We start from the raw sequence: 20,297 nt of genomic DNA, 5'->3' as shown, positions 1-20,297 counted from the left end.
TTTCTTTCAATCAATCCGTAGAAGGGTCTGAAGTAACGTTTCCATATGGCTTTTGTTCCCATTATGCAAGATCTGATGAGCTACATTGTCTGAGACAAAGGGATTAAGTGAAATGAAGTGGTGTTTTGGGCTTGGCAGTGTTTTAAGTGTCATCACCCCACCTCTTCAGCCTTGGGACAAGAGACTTATTAGCTAATTACTATGTAAATGAACCAAAATGTAAATTAATGTTACATTCTAACATAGCTTAATAGCCCCAGGAGCAAGACTTTAGTTAACTTCAATGGACTGTAATTCTATCCAAAAATATAGTTTATTAACAGGCACATACAATAAATCGCACCACTAACTTTAAATAAACCATCTAGCAAGCTCACCTTCACACTGAGTGACATTTGGTTAATACAGAGCAAGAAAGCAGCTCACATATGCTTCCCACAGACACAGAACGAGCTCAGTTGCAAACCAAGTTCGTTATAATCCAAAAAAAAAAGGGCACATAAAAGCAAAAGCAATGAAGACTTCACATGAGCGTTGCCATTTCTTTCCACCAGACCTTTGGTCTCTTACAAAATAGGTCTGTAATACAAAAAGTAATAAAAACCTCTGGATTCAATTTACTCAGCCTCTCCCATCACAAGTTAACTATAACATTTTGCAACAACATGAGTAGTATTAAGAGGGAGGTAAGAGGCAAAGTTAGTTATGTCTTGGAATTATCCATGTCCAGCTGCAGCCAGAGGCTGCCCAGGGCAGCCCTGGGCTCCGGTGTCGCTGTCCCAGTTTTTGCAAGAAATGCAAAGATGGTAAAACATTCTTCTCTCTCATCAATTAAAGGTGATCCATCCTCCACTGACATCAAGGCAGAAGTTCTTCTGTTATCAGTGGTACTCTGGTCATCCTCTCTGGGGAAAGGGGTGTCACTCTCGAGCCTCCAGCTCGGCCGTGATGTCAGTAAAACCTGACACGCTGCTGCCACCCGGGTGTTAGCACAGTCCTGTCCTCCCTCCAGGCCAGAAAAAGGGATTCAGCAGAATTTGATCTGGAAGAATTGAAGCCAACTTGGCAATGAACAGCTCTGCTCTGCTCAGAGCAACATCTCAACCTCACCAAGTAAATAGAAGGGTTGTAATGAACTTCGGTAGGAGCCCAAGAGAAGCATCAGGTCCAAACAGAAAAATACACATTTCTTGGTATTAGACCTTGTTCTTCACACAGGAAAGGACACTTGTATTCCTGATCCTCTGGGGCATCAACAGGCAGGTTCCCAAGAACAGTGCTCCAAACCTAACAGTGTCAGAACCACTCCAGCAGAATTTTTAAACAAAGCCAGAGATTCCTCCACTTCCTTCGTTCCAGAACAAAAAAATTACCTCTGTATAGGGCTCCCATTTTATGAACATGGTGCCTGTTATCACAACCTAAACAAAAATTATGCCTGTGCTCCCTAATTATGAGTTAATCTTTACTCAGAAAAATTCTGTAACAATATCAATGGGTTAAAGACTTATTTTATCTCATCTCTCTCCTGCACCTCTTTGTAATGCCTAGAAAAAAACCAAACCAGAAACTTTTCCTGCTCCCACCCTAAGTGAAGAGTTAAGATCTACTTTTATGACACAAAAAGTCTTTTTAAAAATGCTCATTTTTTAAAACTGCTGGAACCAGATTTTTTGTAGTACAAGGGAAAATTTATCTTGGTGGGAACTAACCTGACAAACAAGAGCAAGCAATCAAAAATTACCTGGGAAAAAATACCATTAAAGAGAAGTGACACCACTCAGCAACAAGCTCCCTCTCCCCTCTGCAATTTGCATAGCTGGCTCTCATGTTTGCTGGTTATGAAATACTCTTCCAGTAGAACTACAACTTTAGAAAAATTTGGACAAGTGAGAATGGAGTTATTTTAATCTAGAACAATATCACCCAAAGATACAGATGAATACAAACACTGTTTGTACCAAAAAAACATCAGAGAAACATGAATTTAAGCTGGATTTTCAGTCTATATATTGGCTTTCCTCTTCCTTGTTTTATAAAAATAGGGTATGACATTTCAGCTTCAATTGCATGTTTAAGTCATTTATTCATTGAACATTCCATTCTTGAAATATCTTTTAAAATGTTAGTTAAGATTCATCCTGCTCCTAGAACGGGCTACATTTCTTCTGAACTGCACTTGTAGACAATAATAAAGAGACTGATATGGACTCAATAAGAAATAATTAGGTTATGGGTAGAAGAAAGAAAATAATAAATAAATAATGATAATAGCAATAATAATAAAATCAAGGTCCACTCTTCCTATCTGACTCCTGATAAAACAAACAATAATGCCTTTTGGGTGATCACGAGATTTAACTCCAAAACAATATTTACAGACTGAATTGTGATATAAACTGTGATTTAAAGTCTATAACTTGCTATAAAAACTTCCAAGATAACATCTCCTTCACAGACAGAGAAAGCCACAGCAAAAATATTACTGAAAATTCCCGATCAAGAGTACTGTATCAAAATTAATACTTGTAACACTACCACAGTTCTCTTATCACCTGTTTAACACAAGTGGATTCTGTCCTGCACTTGCACATTTGTGACTCAGGTATAACTGTACCTGGGCAATCTCCATCTCAGCTCTGTGGTACTGAAGGAAAAGGAAAAAGCTGAGGATGGATTTTTTGCTGCCTCAGCAGTGAACCCTGTGGGGTGGGCAGGTCTGCTGGGAGACCCACATCCAAACACAGTCAGAAATCCAATAGCACCAAGGCTGCTTGGACATGGCTCTTGCCTCTGCTGCAAAGCAGATTTAATAAATGGGATTTATTTTAGAAAGTTTCACAATTCTTAAACAGTAGATGATACTTGCATTCCTGAAGGATTAAGTTCTACATTTCTTAATGCTAATTCAACTCTCTAAAACTAACCCAATAAAACCAGCAAAGATTTTACAAGTAACACGCACAACCTAAAAATTCCACCCTCAAAACTGCCTTTTTGGTACACTTTTAAGCTCTTAAGATGCTCTATTTATTGAAGAGATGCCAGGAAGCCTGCAGAGGGAACAAATGCTTCTTTGGCAAAAGGAAAACATTTTAATGCCTCCTGCCTTCAAAGTACGCACACCTCACCACAACATATGCTAATACCCTACCAAATAAGTCTCTTTATCTTGCCATTTTTATAACAAACTGTTTCATTCATATCTATTTCAGCTTGTAACTACCTACTGCACAGAGTAGCACACTGTGCTAAATCAACAAGTAGTTTATACCTAAGAAATAGAAGGTAAAAAAAAAAAAAAAAAGCCCAACACATGATATTAAAAAAATATTATATATTCAAAAACAAGTCAAGAGGGGCTAATTTTCTATAAACCGTTTCAGTATAAAATCAAAATTTTAAGTCATGTAGGCAATTTGGGCCTTTTTCTCCAGCCTTTGTTCTATATTTAAAATGAACAAGATCTAACAAAGAAGGATTCCCACAAATGTGACAGTGAGTGGGAATTTGCACCAAATCTGCCATTCGTACATGAAAACAAGTGTTAGAGCCCTTCTGAGCAGATATCTCTGTATTATCCCTGTGCATGGAGACACACACCTGCCCCTGGATTTCCAGCCTTCTCCAAGGCACACACTCCACTGACACACTTGGACAAATCAGCCAAATGCTGAATCTAGAAAAAGATATCAAGACCAGCTCTTTGCAGATCAATACTCTGCAACCTTAAAAATATAATAAATATAAATATTTACTATCATATTACTAGGGTGTTTTTTTTTTTCCAAGGGAAATTGCTACTTAAAAGTCATCTTCTTCCTGAAGAATTTAAAGAAACAAAAGGGGAACTGTTTTTAAAAAATATAAAATTCAAGCACTGAAACTAAAGAAAGCACATCCTCAAACAGGCTGGAGCAAGAGCCCTCAGTGTAGGCACCAGGACCAGCCTTCACTGAAACAGCATCTTCAGTCTCCAGACATAGCCTGGTTACTCCAATTAAATCAGTGTGGCATTTAATGATGTTGGAAAGAAAGATCTGCTTTTAGTATGTGGATTTAAATACCACAGATAACTGTCAAAGTCGTGGTACACAACTGGGATAGATCTGCTGGGGGAAATATTAAGATGAGAGGGAGGAAATAAAGCTGAATTCTATGGAAAAGTCACTGGGATCCATCAAGGGTTTCTGTAGGTTTAGAGCTGTACACCTGATTCTGGCTGCAGAGGTGAAGAGGATGGGGATGAGTAACTGAAAACTTATTTGCCATAAACTAAACCTTTTTTTTTCCCCCGTTGGAGGAATGAAACTGCCCCAAATGATGCAATGGGTCAACCTGAAGACAGACACATTTGAAAAATACTGGAAATCCTGAAGTCAGAGCTTGTGAATGTGTTTGGTTTGTGTGCTGCCTTGGAGGAGAGAGAGAAGTTAATACTTTTAAAAGCTTGGTATTTACACTTCTGAAAAGTTCCCGCAGCTCATCCAAATTTGATAGGGCAGGACTCAAGTGCCTCAGAGTGTTCCTGACTGGGCACTTCTGCTGCTTTGGCACACGAGCACACACAGGGTATTCCAGTACCAATGGATATGACATCTAATGCAGCTTTACACTGGCAGCACTCCTGAGTGGTTTGAAATGTTTATCAACTCAGTAGGTCAAAAGTCTGCAGACACTGGGTGGAGCAGCAGTATGCCACAAAACTAACAGTTGTCCTCCTAGAAGGGAAGAAAAAAACAGGGGAGGGGGGGAACAGTTGTCAGTAAAGGTTAAAAAAGCTCCTGGCTCCATTCCACACAGACAATGTGCTGGTTTGTGAAATATGGGATCAGCCCATCTCCACCCTCCAGAAAAAGCAGGTTCATTTGCTCTCTCTGAGTGCAGGGAAACACTGCAGGGGTTCTCAAGACCTTCCTGGTTTCTCCTGCCCTGGGTTTAAAGCAGCAGCGTGTGGTTTGTGTGTCTGGGCAGGGTGTGGCTCGGTGTCACAGCCAGCAGGTTTAACAGCTGACAGGAAAATAGCTGGGCAGCTTCAGCCCTGCTCATGTGGTTCTTAAATTACTGCTTGTAGGCACGAAATAGCTGCAGTCCAGTGTCCTCCCTGGGCCCAGATCTTCCGAGAGGACGATGGACAGGCAGTGCTGTCACTCTGTGCCACGTCCCACGGCAGGGATGGCAGTGGGACAGTGTGACATGGGCCTCACAGTGACCCTCCTCCTGCCCCATCCTGGCAGGAACCTACAGATCTGTTTTAGAAATATAAAGACCTGTTTTCCACTAACCCAGAAATCACACTTCACCCATGGCATCTGTGCTTTTTCAGACACAGAAATCCAGTTCAGCACTTCACTGTCCTTTCCTATAAGAGGACACAAGATGTGATACAGAAATCCAGCAGAAGTTACTGGCATGGATGTGGCACTTGCTAATCAGGATCCCTACCCTGTGTGTTTTCATGGTCACTTTAAGCTCTTTAGAACAGAAACCCTGTCCTTCACATCTTTCTAAACCAGCTATCACACCTCCACAATTCCACATAATCTTACCATGACAAGAGCACGAGCTACAGAGATAAAGATGACAGGCTGCCCTGTTTAGATCTCATTTTCTGTGGATTTGCATCAAATGTCAGCTACTTAAACTGTATTCATTAAGGCATTTTGCAGAACATACTACATTCTTGTCTGAGGGAAGGAATGATAAGTATTTTTTAAACAAGTGAAAACCATGCAGAAATGTGTATTTTCAATTATTTCATTTTAGAATGTTAATATAGTGTTCTTCCAAAATAGCCTTAAAGCATGATTTTATTGAGTTGTAACTTTAATAATGCCAAAGGATGTCTCCTGATACGTCTATCATCTCATAACTGAAAGTTCTACAATGAGCAATGCTCAGCAATTAATCAGAAAATAGTCCAAGCTCTCCCATTGTTGGATTATTTTGGGTAATATACAGATTTGTATATTTGGGTAATGACCAGCAAGTAGGTTCCATCATTCCTTAGAAAATACTTCTGTGACATACTTCTCATGTCACAGAGTCCCAGCAAACCAGGTTGTGATACAGCTGTGTCAAACAGGTACCACCACCCCAAAGCAACAATTAGTCTGTTTGCTTAAAGACCTTCCTGTTGAAAAGCACTTTCTTGCTTTTATGGAAGCTAACTATCAAATCAATGGATTTCAGCAGGATAGGGGCTGTGTGGTGTTCTTGTGCATTATATATACCAACAATCAGAAACATTCCTTTTTAAAGCCCCTTTCTTTCCTGCTCCACACCTTTAGGTGTATGCTTTGTAACTAATGGCTTGACTTCAATTCTCTAACAAGAACTAACATCACATTTGCTTGTTTAACTCCAAGTGACTTAGCTTTAAATCTTTATTGCTTTTCAAATAGTAGAAGCTGAAACTTCTCTGATGATGCTTTTCCATTGCAGATTTATTGATATTATGGCTCATGGTAGGCTACAGTATCCCCTCAACCTAATAAGGACTAGGGAAATAATCACTGCAAAGCAATAACTGCTCAGCTTAGAGATATTTCCTACCTATAGCTCCATGAGGGCAATATTCCCTGAACCATATCTCAGTTCTGAGTCCCTGTGGTGGCATTGTCCTGAGGTCAGGGTTGGGCACCATTTCTGTCCCAAGGCACAGCAGTGCCAGGCATGTTCTGCACTGCCACAAACAGGTCAATCCCCCCACATCAAAACCCTTCCCTGTCTTACACCAGGGGAACAGGCAAATGTGGAGACCCTTTCTAACAGTTCAAGAGGAGTATTCTGGTTGTCTTGTGAATAAAATATTTCTCAACTTTTACATGCAATCACAGGCCAGGGGCTTTAGATCTGAAATGCTGCTAAGTTAAAATAAATAAATAAATCCTTAAGAATACTCTTTGTTCCATAAGGTGTTTTTCTTCCCAAATGAAACCCCGGTGTAATTTCCTGTATAATTACCCTTGATGCAATCCTGCCATTGGAGTTTCCCTCAAGGGGAAGAGCTTTGGGTAGACAATGGTAAACATAGGCTGGCTGCAGCGGTGGCAGTGTCCCAGGGGACAGTGCAGCAATTCCAAGAGGCTTCTGGGCAGTGAGATTGGAGTCAGAAAGTTCAAATCTGGAGCAGAAAAGAAACAAAAAAAATATTTGTAACAAAAGGATTGCATGATAAAGTCAGACACAACAAGCACAATCCATGAGCAGTCCAGGAAACAGCTGCCTCACATTCTTAGGGCCTTGTCAAAACAGCAACGAGGTAACACAAAATACCACAATTAGGGTGAAGCACACGGTGCTTTCCATGTGCAAGTTCAAGAAGTTGAAGTTAAATGTATAAGTTTGGCAGCTGTGGGAGTAAGATTAACTGGGCCAAAATATCCAGCTGAAAATATTACAGCACAAGCAAATAACAGAAAACAGTAACAGATCATAAAGGATTTTTTAGACACACAGATGGTCTAGAAAGGTGTTTAGTAACTAATACAACATTCTGAAAGGGACATCAGTAGTATTTTACTAAAATATTTCAACAACCCATCCAGCAGGATAGCTAAACTCACTACAAAGCCCAAACTCCACCATCAGCAAAAAAGGATCTGCAATATTTGGAATTACTTGAAATACAACCCAGCCCAGAGTAATTCTCACAGGTCCAACCACAGAGGCCACTCTAAAAAGATCAATATGTTCCTAATCTGTTAAATGTAGCCCCCACAGCTTACAAGATGCTGTAATTTTCACCAAATGGAACTCTAGGGTCATTTCTTGGGAAAGAGCCATCATTTTCCCAGGCTTGGCCCAAGCCATAGAGTGTTTTATAAATTAAACCCCACGTGCTAATCTCCATCTAGAAACTGAGAGACAGCCAAGGCAGGTGAATGAGTTTAGGTGCTGAATAATCAGGACAAGATGCAGTACCTGATAAATCAGTTTTAGGTATCACACTGGTTTCAGCTTTCAAACCCTGTAAGGTTTAACCCCAGACAAAATGTACCAAACAGCTCCACTGAGGTGACAAACAGGACATTTGCGTCAGAATGAAAAGGTCACACTCTGTAGCCAAGCAAAGACACAGGAAAAGGAGTCCAGTCACTTCTGTCACTTCCCCAGCAGCCACCAAGTATTTAACAGCACCCTTGAAACTGCAAATTTAGGCAGTGACAGTTCAAATCTGCTGCTTTAATCATACAGTGCCACCTGCCTCCCCAGCACTCCATCACCCTACACCTGCCTGAACCAGGCACTTCTCCTGCCTCCCCAGAGTGAGGGTGTTCCAGTGGTGATGCCCACAGTCTTTAGGAAGGTCACTCACAATAGGATGTATATGTGTATGTGCAAATAGGTATAATCCTCACAGCCTTGTAAAAACCACTTAGAAACCATTTCCTAAACTGGTTTTGCAATACTCCCTTGCTATTTCCAACCCAAACTTCTCTGGCATCTTCAGGAACCATGTTCAGCTGGATCTAAAAACCATTGTGTAAGTCACAACTGGGTGAGAAAATGAAGACCTCCTTGTACACCTTTCCTGGCAAAGCAGTGATTCAGCAGTGAGGATTTACTGCAGAGCTGAGGTACAAGTGACCCCTTCCCACAAACCCTCTAATCCTTCTGAGCTCTCCACCCTTCTGCTTTCTTATTGACCTTTAAAGCTGAGAATTCCCAAGACGGCATCAACAGGGGGGAGTCACAACACATCTAAATCTGACCAAATCTGCAGGTTCCCATCAGATATTGCTAACTCATGTGGTTGCAGGATGCAGACCCAGATGAGCCAAGGGCCACTTTAGAGCAGAGCCTGAACTGGGGCAGAACTAAAGCAGCTCAGCTGTCAGGCTGTGCTCAAATGGCCCAGGGCTGCTCACATTTCTTTTGCCTTATGTATAACAAGTCTGCCAGTTTAGGATTGTGCTGCCTGGCAAGGAGTTGCATTGTTGGCTGATGCATCTGATCTTGCCTCAGGAACTGTATTTCTCATCTCCTATTTCCATTAAAGAGTTTCTCCTGCAAAGAAAAAGCATCCTTCTTTATGCAGTCTTCAACTAAGAAACCATTTATAAGCACCACTTGATCTTAGAAATAGTTCTTTGGATCTTTGGTTTTTGATATTGAACATTTTTGTTCTAATACAGCATTTCAAACATAATTTGATTACATAAATCTTTTAAAACATAAATCCTTGCCCAACTCTTTGAAGGACTGTTTGAAACGTTCCTCCCACTGCCAGAAAAGCACTTTCACTATTTCTGTCATCTGAAGAATGCAGACATTTCATACCTTTCAAAAACCTGTAGTAGGTGTTATAGAGGGTCCTCATGGCCAGTTCTTGCAAAGGCAGCACATGATCTGTTTCTGTCCCTATAGATTTCACCTCTGCTGGCAGGAACACAGTTAACTGGCCTGATGAAAAAGAGAGCAGTTTCACCTCTGAAACTTGAATTGGAGAACCACAACTAGAAGGACACAAGACATTTAGAAAGTGGTTAGAAAAAAAATAAATCATAAAAGTAACTTTATGGGGAAACCCAGATGACCAACCCAAAGTATGCCTGACACTGTTCTCCAGTGCAGCCCTCAAGGATTCCTTGCAGAGGGCAGGACATGTTGGGGTTGGACTGGGTGACCTTTAAAGGTCCCTTCCAGCCCAAACTATTCTATGTTTCTATGTTGAAACACATTTTTTATAGATTCCCACCTTCTGTGATGTGCTAGTCATCGGACATCTGGAGGAATTACTTATCAAACAACACAAAGCAATGAGAACACAATCCCCAGGGGGTGAACCAAATGCACTCTGTGCCCCTTACTTTGTGCTAATCTCTTTTAGCCTCTGAATTCCATTGTTATTAAACATTTAATGTAGTGGAGCCTTTCATACCCAAGTTTGTTTTCTGTGTCTTGGATCAAGCAGTTGACAATAGTCATGGATTTCTCATTTTTAATACACGAGGCAAACTCCAACCTCAAAACATACATTTTAAGTGCCACTGGGTGCCACAGAGTCCCCTTGGAGGTGAAGGAAAAATAACAACAGTGGGAAGATATCCTAGTAAATCTACCAGCCTTGCCCTTCCCCAATCATATATGGAAAAGGAAGGTTATTTGGATCCAAGGAGAGAAAGTGAGCTTGTAGTAAAAATAATAACTCTTTACGTGATGCCTGTTGTGAGCGATCATACCAGAGAGACACGCAGAGGAAAATTCTACTCAGAGCTTGGGGAAGTCAACAGGGGAATTGGAATTGTTTATGACAACTGAAATTTGAAGCCAAGAGCAACTTGTTAGGGCCAGTCCTAACGAATGGAACAGAAACACAAATTTGTCAGCCTTCCCAGATATTGGACCTAAAACTGAGGTAACTACTCTCGACCTTATCAGATGTGAAAGGAATCTCACGGTACTTCCCTGGCAACAAAGACTCTCATCCCTCCTGATTAAAGGAGGAACAGCTCAGAGAAACAACCAAAAAAGAGCAGCATCAAACAGCAAGTCAATATGTCTCTTGTTAAATATTTAATACTTTCCCACAAACCATTAGTGGGATTAAAATATAATTGGGAATTCAGAGATCCACTATCCCAACAGTCCATTGCCCAGCAGTGCAGAGCCAGTGAGTTATCTATCACAACAAATGAATCTGTAATGTTTTATTTTCAAGCTGATTAACCCCTTACCACCCTCACAAGGGAACAAACCCATAAAGTCCCTGCAGTCTCTGCAGTTCAGAGCTGGGCCATTTGGTCTCCTCTATGTAAAGGGTGAGGCTGTTAATGCCAGACACAAAATCCAGGGAGGTTAAAAAGTGGAGCAGAGAATGGATTAAACAGCTGGGGAAAAAAAAGGAGTTGCAGAAGAATCCTGAGGAATAAATAACTGGGGGATAAAAAGCTGTGACCACCTATTGGCTGCATTCTCCAAGACTGACAGATCCCTGACTGGGGCCTATGAAATCCAATCTGCAAAAAATAAGATCAAAATATATTTTGAGTGCTGAGATCATCACCTCTCATATAAAAGACTTTTTTCAGCCAGTCTGACTGCAGGATGCCCAGACAGAGATCCATTACTTCCACAATGCAATTTATATTCTATTTTCAGAAATCAAGCTTTATGTTAGTAACAGCAGCTTGTCAGATTTTATTCTCCAGTGGATGACCAGACAGAGCACTCAAGCCTGGATTGTCAGCTCTTGCCTGACCCATGAAAACCTCAGCCTGGTTACTAATGCTTTCTTGGAAAGAACACAGAAATTCTTCACATGACCATTATTACACAATTTTAAAGTCACTCAGCACATTATCAAATAAAACCTTTGGGTTTTTATTAATATATATAAGCGCTCTTCCTATGCTGAAAATTTTTCTTAAAAGTAATCCATGGTGTTTGAAGGTGGTTTCACAACAAAGACAAATATGTGTTTGGTGCACAAATACAAATATTACTTTTCTTACTAAAAATAACCTCTTTTTATTATTTCTTATTAAGGGGAAACCAATTTATTCCACAGAAGCACAACAAGAATTAATTTCATTGCAACACTTGCAACCTTTTTAGTCTCTTCTATGCTAGATTTAAAATACTAGATTGTATAATTCTATACTAGACTTATAATATCAGAGATACTGCAGTTGGCCTCACCAGCAGTGCACAGGTAATGACAGAAAGAAAACTGGTAGTATCTTCACAAAAGGTCAGTGCAAAGATAAAATTATTTTGACTAAGTATAAAATGGTATCTTAAACGTAAAAAAAAAATAAAATAAAAGACATGATTGTATGAAATCACCTGAAACAGGCAGGACAGTTGGACCAAACTTGTTGGAACATTTCCTGCACTGTCATTAGTGGTTTTGGTCACAATCAATACAGCTCTTACATTTAAGTTTAATTTAATGTCTGTCTTACAATTTACAATCAGTTCTGAAAGAACAAAGGCTAGAATTTATTTTTCCTGAAAAACAAAACTGGTACAAGCTCGAGAGTGCACCCACTTCAGAAGTGTAATCCAACTGCAAGGATTTAAATATCACCAACCAGCTGACACGGGAATATTAGAAAAACCTGGAAATGCCAAGACTCAGCAGCTCCCATATTGCAGCAGAGTGCAGGGAGGGAATTTATATTTAATGCAAGATCTGCTGAGAGGGAGCATACCAGAAATTTATAATTAGAGGGTAATGGGGACAATCCTCTTCTGATCAGTTTTACACCAGTAAGGCTCCATTCATCAGTGGGGCTGCTCCTAATTTATGCCACTGTCAGGGCAGAAAGAATTAAGCCAGTGTCCTACACAGACCACTCTTTTCTTGCATCCTAACCACAAACATGAGACAGCCTGGGATATTTTTAAAATCCACATGTAAAAATAAACCTGTCAATCCATAACTCCTAAAAAAAGTTACTGTAGTTAGTAGGTACCAAGACCTACAAGAAGCTGCTGCTGGGATGTAAAATGAGTGACATTCCAAGATGTGGCCCATAACTTACAGAAATGTGAGACCCAAACAGATGCTGCAACACACTAAAAAAATATTTTGTTCAGTCTTTACTTCTGGAAACTGTGGTTGGCTACACTTTTGGCCAACCTTTAAATTTAGCTGTAGGCCTCAGATTATCATTACAAATGACTTCAGAGTAACTGCCCTTTCTGCTACAACTCAGTACTAAAATACTGAAAATCAGCAATTAACATAAAATACTACAAAAATAAAACAGAACTGGGAGTTGCACTAATCCCCTCAAGGTAACATCAGTTCTGAATCAATCACAGACACACAAAAAAACAGTCAGGTGTGTAATACAGGAGAATTTTTACAAGGAACAGGTACACAAGACATCTGAATTAATTCATACCTACCCACTGCAACCAATGACTTTATTATACAGATAGGATGGGAGGCCTTTCAGGTGAATATTGTTATCCACATAAACATATTGAAGCTCTCGAGAACGACCTAAATCTGGGTTTAGAAAACAAGAAAAGTCAAGGGGAGAAGGGATGACACAGTAACAATCATAAGCAAAGCAGTCTCTTTAATTATAAATAAGCTAATCAGACTCAATGTAAGCAAACATAAATTAGTACTCCTCAGTAGTAAAATTTCAGCCAATGGTTTTAAGCTGAAAAGCTGTTTAGAGGAAAGCATTTAAAATCACTAAAACAAAACAAAGCCCCCTTTCAGGAGGCCTGAAAATCCCATTATAAATAATTAAATTTGAACATCGACAAACTCTGAAGTCAGTTTGAAGCAGCAAAGGGACAATTGATTTCAAACCCTCAGTGCATACTTCAAGTTCACAAGGTCAAACCTGCTTTCATTAAGTGGCCTCATGGCACTGGAATCACAGCTTCCCTATCTTTGGGAAAGTGGTAAAGATGGGAACAGGAACGTGTCTGTCCCACTCTCGCTTCCCCAAGAGGAGCCTTGCTTGGGTTCATAGCCTTAACCAAGCACCACTGCAAACAGCCAGAAACAAACCTGTGTGAGGCAGTAAATTCAAGAACACGAGAAAACAGAAAGCATTAAACTGCTGAATGTTCTACATCCAAAGCTGTGGTGCAATAAGGGATCAATATTTCTGAAGGTGTGCTGCCTGCATTACTGCTGCTAAAATATTCATGGCTGGCAGGCAAAAGGAGCAAGAACAGCATGATTAAGTAGTGCCTTCACAGACCAGAAATCTATTAACATACCTTGAGACAGGACTATATAGGTATGGAATTAGTTTATTTTGTTTAGAAAATTAAATTTAGGTTTCTTGGAAGGATTCTGAGAAATAGTAACTTTGCTTATCAACAGAACTAGTCAGTGGTAAAACCACCTGCTATTAAAAGACGTGACAAACATAGTATATGAGGTGTTTAAAAAGATACCAAACTGAACTAAAAAGAATAGACTAAAAGAGTTTGGGACTGATGTGTGGGATCATCTGGGCAGCCCATCTCATCTGTAGCTCCTATGCCCTTCCAGACAGTGGCTCAGGGAGAGACATCTGTGTTTAATGCAAAGCACAAACCACTGAACAGCGTTTAAAGCCTCTGCCCGGGAGGAGAGAGCTGAGACCAGCCAAACTGCATCAGGGAAAAAATACAAATAAAAAATCTCTATACAAATAAAAAACTTCCATTAGTACCTTAGAGAAACAACTTCTATGAGTACCTTAGAGAAACTAAGATAAACAAGCATGTGGCTGAATCAGCCAAGACAGTACTAATACTGACTGGCTTCCCATCTTTATCAACCGTCAGTTCCCTCAGCTGGCAGAAGGATAAGGGTGACCAGAGGGGTGGGCACAGCTTCTGTCCCCTTTGGAATTGTGGGCAAGAACAGAACAAAAATTAAAACAATTTGCATGATATTTCTACTCAGAAATTCCATTTGGAACAACCATCTCTTCTAATTCCCTCCTATGACAACAGGTAATACAAGCCCTTTATTACGGAATAGTTTTCTTGTACACAAGATCTCTGGACACCACTCAGTGCAGATATTTTGAGTGATCCCTCCCCAAATGTGTGGCCATCCTAAAATATACTGAATGTCTTCAGCTGTCACCCACTTGAGTGGCAGCTGTGAGCACCAGAAACCTTAAAAGCTCATGCTGAGGAGTGACACATTATCAAAGCTTTGATAGAGACAACAAGTGATGATACAACAGAAACGAACAGAATCCTTTTCTGAAATAAAAGCAGAGAATAAATAGGTTTGGGGGGGTTTTTTTGACTTTGAACACAGGCCCTTGCCCTGCAACAGTCTATGGAGGTTTCAGGGGCCATAATTTGGGCTTTGTTTAAACCAGAGTCACTGGACATGAGAGGACACATTTGACCACATGGTGCTTTGAGTCTGTCCCAAAGACTTTCTAGTTCACAGAAGTATCTGCTGCCTCCATCAACTGTCCTGCCCCAAGAAGGGAACACAAATCTCCCTGCTGACTGATGGGCACTGCTGAGAGATGCACCTCCAAAACATGGTTTATTTGGGCTCAGTAATGCAGGGCTGAAAATAGTAAATAGTAAAGTTCTGGGATATTTTTAGATGAAACAAAAAACCACTGTTATCCTACAATGAATAAAAATATTGCAACACCATAAAATACTGTAAGGCTGGTAAGGAATCAGCCAATAAAATTTACAGCAGGTAGCAGGTGGATGGGACATAAAATGCTCAGAGAATGCCCCTCATGCTGCAGAAGCCAATTAGCCTAAAAACAGCAGAAAACCACGGGTTGCTGGGGCAGCTTGAATGTGCTACAGTTTAACTTATTAATTTAGAGAATGGCAGAAAATTTTTAAAAGAGGCTCATCTTGCTGGTTCCTACACAGATGTATGCAAATGGGCTGAAAATCAGGCAAGTCAAAAAAAGCCCTAAAGCTGTTCTTTTCATATGCACTGAGAGGGGGGAGTGAGGCTGCATCTCATCTCTTCCCTCTGTCTTTATCTTAGGCTATGTTTAGATTCTAAGTTCTGAGTTGACTGCATTTCCTAGGTAATTAAAGCAAATTTTTGGATGTTAGACAAAATATCTCAGTAGGAAAAATTCAATTCCCAAAGCCAAATAGCCTGTAACTATAAATGTTCCTTTGATATAGTTTCTTTGCATTAAATAACCAAGCATCTTCTACACTCCAAAAGATTTTTTTCTCCCCCAGTTTCAAACACTATCCATAAAGTTTAAATTTAAATAAATCATCACTTTGAAAAGCTCTTTGTATCCCCTCCACATTAATTTTTATGTCTTATATCAGTCAACAAATATTGTCAAAAGTTCTCTAAAACCCACGCTTCTGAAGGACTTTGTGCCATGAGGAAGCTGCCCATCTCTGAAAAGGCTAAAGCTACAAAGAGGGTTTTCATGTGGCTTTTGCAAGCACTGTACTGTGTCTAAAACATTTCCACTTTCCTCCTTCCAGGCTCCCAGATCAAAGACCTTTCTCCCAGAAATGACCAAATGCCATGAGTCCTGAACAAACCCCAATTCTATTTTTTTTTCTTTTTCTCCCTCTTTTTTTTTTTTGCCTTTTTTTTTTTTTTCTAACCTCAGGGCCCTGGCATATGCATTCCACATGGCTGAAGATGGAACAAAAGCTCTTGTGTGGCTGCACTGATGCTCTTTTAACCATACTGTGAAGGCAAGGACACAAAAGCACCATATACTGAGGTAGAATAAGACCTTTGTTTACTGTGCACTGATAATTACTGGACCCATTTTCTAAACAAAAAGTGCACATAAACCCTCAATAAAGTGATATAACACTGAATATCTGCTGTCATAACACCCCCCTGTACTGTCAGTACACTTGAGAATTTATGGCCTATTTTAATTCTAGTTGTACTTAATTACATAAATCATTTTTCTTTTTGCAATGTCATCAGATTCACATTTCTGCTTGCAGTGGAATTTGTTTTCAGGCACTGGAGCATCTCTCAATGCTAAAAAATTTTAAGTTAATTTTCTGTCAAAAGATAATTTATATTGTAAGCAGATGGATATAAAATGATCAGCAGATTCCCTGAGACCTTTTACTGGGGCAGCACGAAGTTACCATGACAATAATACAATTGTCCAGGATGCAGCTTCCAGTCCAACTTACACAGACAATTTGGGGGGGTGTTTTTAAAAATTAGTTTATTAGGAAGGCTCACTAAGGCTCAGATCCACAGTGTCTCATTTCTTTGAATATAAACTGAAATATTCAAAGCTGAAAAACAATAATTTTCATAAAATACTGGCGTATCCAGCAATTAAATGTATTCTGCAGAACAAATTACAAATTCACTATTGTTTACCCACTTGCTTGTTTATGTACCAGTTCTGAAAGTCAGAGAGTGGGATCAGGTATTTTTACTGTATTTTGTAAAATTAATTAATTGTGTTACACTGTTTTTCTTAAGACACAAGTGGCTGCAAACTTAAAAGAATGTACAGAGCAAAAAAAACTCCCTAGTCCCTACCCAGCAGTGCCGTGCTACCACTGGAATAAATCTAATTTATCAGTCCAGGAACAGGAAAATGCAAATTTCCATCACCTTTAACAAGAGGCTCTACAAGGGACATACTCAGACAAGGAAAAATGGATTCCTTGGCATAAGTAGATGTCAACCAGCACGTGAAATAAATAAAGTAAATCTCGCCTTAAAAAGCATTAAGCAATTTGTTCCAAACATAATTCTTTTAACATGGACATGTCTAAAAAAAAAAAAAAGAGAAAGAACCCAACCATTCTGTCAGGAGATGAATAAATTATCTGCTTTTCAACACAGCTCCCTAATTGCAAAGGATTGTTGTGACAATACTCACTTGAATATCACTTGCAGATATTTCTGCAGTACCTTGCACTGCTATTTAAGGTCCTTACTCAGCCATTAACTAATGAAGTGGAGTTGGAGGTAAGAACACACACAAAACCCCCATTAGCCAACATGTGCAGCAAGCAGAAATAATGCCACAATTATGCCTTAACTTCAGCAACACTCCAAGAAAAATATTTTCCCATGCAACAGAAGATAGATTTAATCTTTTCGCTTTTCAATGCACTCTCTCTTCTACTTTATTTCAGCACATCTTGACCACTCTGAAGCCTTTCTGATTCTTCAGAGGGAGGATTAAACATTTACATTTATACTGTGCTGCTTTTCCTCTGAACTCTAGGATTTATGATTCAGTTTCATATCCACAGATAGCAAATTATCTCCAAATGTTCACCAGTGAGTCACTATTAAGAACTACTGAACAAGGTCAATTGACAGTCTTTGATGTTTCCCGTTATTTTAAAAGTTCCTTTCGAATGTTTTGAATTTGACTCTAAAAATAAAGAAAAAAGAAGGTGTGTCATTATATTAGAGATTTATTTCCTCCTTTTGAACTTAAAACAGTGCAGCAGATCTCTGGCTCATCCAGGTCACGGCTCACTCACAGATAAGCTACAAGTGCAAAAGTAGCAAAAACTTTTATCCTTTCATATTTCACATCTCATCTTACTGAACAGCATCTTATTTTTGCAAAATTAAAAATATTCAACTTCCTGTCTCATGGAGGTAGAAATATTAGCTAAAATAGGGGAAGTCACTTTGCTTGTTTTAATTAGTACTGTGGAATCTGGATGGTGCATCCTGGAACTCATTTTCTCATTTATACAATGACATATGCTGGGACATAACTAAAACACTGTGTCTGGAGACATTATTTGCACTTAGTTTCCAGTAATATAAACTAAGGTGATAGGAAAATCAGGAAGATCATAAAGTTCTTTAAAGACTAAAATTGCTAGTAGTGAAAAGATTAAGTTAAAGCTATACAATGTAATTAATTTGGAAATCATGATCTCATTTTTAGCCACCTCAATTTCCAGCTTCTTTCCAACATGATTATCGTAACTTCATCTGCACATAATTAACACCAAACTACTACTGGTTACTCAAATGACTGGACAGAGCTGCATGTGTGTCTGTACTCCAGCAGAGAATTCCAGCATTCTGGCCCCTGGCAGAGCTGAGAAGTGACAAATCCAGGGAAGAGGACTTGCCTTTCCCAAGGGAAGACACAGGCACTGCCCAGAACAAACCCCACACACTGACTGCACCTCCTGCTCTTGACCTGCTTCCACAGTTCCAGACTTTGGAAGGGTTGAGAAAAAGGCACAGGAGTTCTTCCCTGGGCTCCTACTGTGGAAGTTTTGGTCGATGTCTGTACACAGCACAAACTAAAGCTGTGCTGGATTATGTGGTACTGATGTTCCTAATGCTGAAAAACAGTTTATAGGGAGTTACTGGGATTCCACAGCAAGTTTGAAACCCTCGCTGAAGGATCTTAGTTAAATCCTCAGATCCAGCAAACAGAAACAGATCATTACCCAAAGTGGTGGAACTCAGATTACACAGGACTATATTTAAGCACAGCATCATTTCAACTTTTTCCCCTCAGTTAGCTAAAAATAAAGCAAATTTGATAGCTGCCTTATTGTTTTAAAAAAGACACGAAACCTTAACCTGCATTTTTTAAATGAACATATTTTCCAACAACACGATCTGTGCGACAACTTCACAAACAGAGCTTGTGGGGGGACCACCAAAGACACTCACTGGTTGGGTTGGGTTTTTTTTTCTTACTGGGGCTGGAAAGTTTGTTTTCTGCCTGCCCCCAGCCCAGCGAGGGGTGACTCACCCAGAGGCAGGAATGCCAGGCGGTTCCCAGCCATGGAGAGCTCGTTGAGGCTGGGCAGCTGGCACAGGTGGCGGGGCACGTACCACAGGTGGTTCCTGTCTGCAGTCAGGTACTGCAGGGACAGGCACATGTGCAGCCTCTCAGGTAAAGTCATCAGCCTGTTCGTGGAGATGTCCAGGGTCTGCAGCTCCCTCAGGTCTCCAACCTCTGCAATCCAAACAGGCATTAACAATTACATATTTGCACAAAGAATATCTCAAATAAACTGAAAACAAAGTTCAGCAGTGAGCTCTGCTGCTTTGCTTTTTCTTATAGTACTGTTCTATCAATCCATGTTGAGAACTGATACTAATGATCTCCATCACTGACACTAATAATCTCCCTCATCTTCGTATTTCAAACCCTTCTGATGAGGAACACTTCTCAGTTAGGCTGTATGTTCCAATATGACATCTTTCACAGAGCATTCCTGAACTCTGGCAATTACCACCATCAAAAATATTACCCACCTTTCTAGTCCTAAATTAGAACTAGAAAAAAACCCCAAACCAACCCCCAAATACACAAAACATATTACAAAGCTTGCTAATATTGAGGGTGTTGACCCCAAAGTCAGGCGAATTCAAGTGAAATTAGTGGGTTTTTTAAACACTGAGGATGCAATGAGGGATTACTTAAGGTTCTCTTGCAATGAGAGTTACAAACACACACACAGCACTTCTTGCTCAGTGACAGTCTTTCTCCCCAGGAACAACACCTCTGTCTTCATAATACAGTTCAGAAGACCTATTTTAAATTAGAAATGAAATTTCTTGAAACCAGTTATAATGTCACAAAAGTTATATTGTAGGAAGCTATTTCACTAAGTTCCAAGCTATAGTTGCAGTAACTACAGCTTCTGGAGATTTTGGGATTTATTATTTGAAGAATTTAAAAGGACATTTTCTGTTTTAAAGGGTATTGTATAATTTTTTTAATGCAAGCAACAAATTACATTCTTAAAAGTCTGATGTAATCACACAAGCAGCCTCACTTGTGCAACAATGATTTTCCCTGTGCCTGGCCTGTGGAACCAGGATGCAGGACTGCCTGACAAATATATTTAAAATATATTAAGCAGACCTA

At 39.8% G+C, this 20,297-nt stretch overlaps 1 protein-coding gene across 5 annotated transcripts in view; it reads right to left on the bottom strand.

The window, feature by feature from the left end:
• Positions 1 to 294: 294 nt before the first annotated feature.
• LRRC28 (leucine rich repeat containing 28) overlaps positions 295 to 20,297 on the bottom strand; it is a 51,012-nt gene continuing 31,009 nt past the window's right edge. For all 5 annotated transcript variants that reach the window (XM_064669145.1, XM_064669144.1, XM_064669146.1 and 2 more), the window contains 5 exons: positions 19,173 to 19,379; positions 12,865 to 12,967; positions 9,286 to 9,461; positions 6,967 to 7,126; positions 295 to 4,721 (listed from right to left, as the gene is read on the bottom strand). In XM_064669145.1, coding sequence (XP_064525215.1) covers positions 4,649 to 4,721; positions 6,967 to 7,126; positions 9,286 to 9,461; positions 12,865 to 12,967; positions 19,173 to 19,379 — 719 coding nt within the window. In that variant the 3' untranslated portion in view covers positions 295 to 4,648. The remainder of the gene's footprint in view (positions 4,722 to 6,966; positions 7,127 to 9,285; positions 9,462 to 12,864; positions 12,968 to 19,172; positions 19,380 to 20,297) is intronic.

This window comes from Pseudopipra pipra, chromosome 12 (assembly GCF_036250125.1).
Source record: "Pseudopipra pipra isolate bDixPip1 chromosome 12, bDixPip1.hap1, whole genome shotgun sequence".
Classification (NCBI taxonomy): Eukaryota; Metazoa; Chordata; class Aves; order Passeriformes; family Pipridae; genus Pseudopipra; species Pseudopipra pipra.
This window is presented reverse-complemented; position numbering and strand designations above follow the sequence as displayed.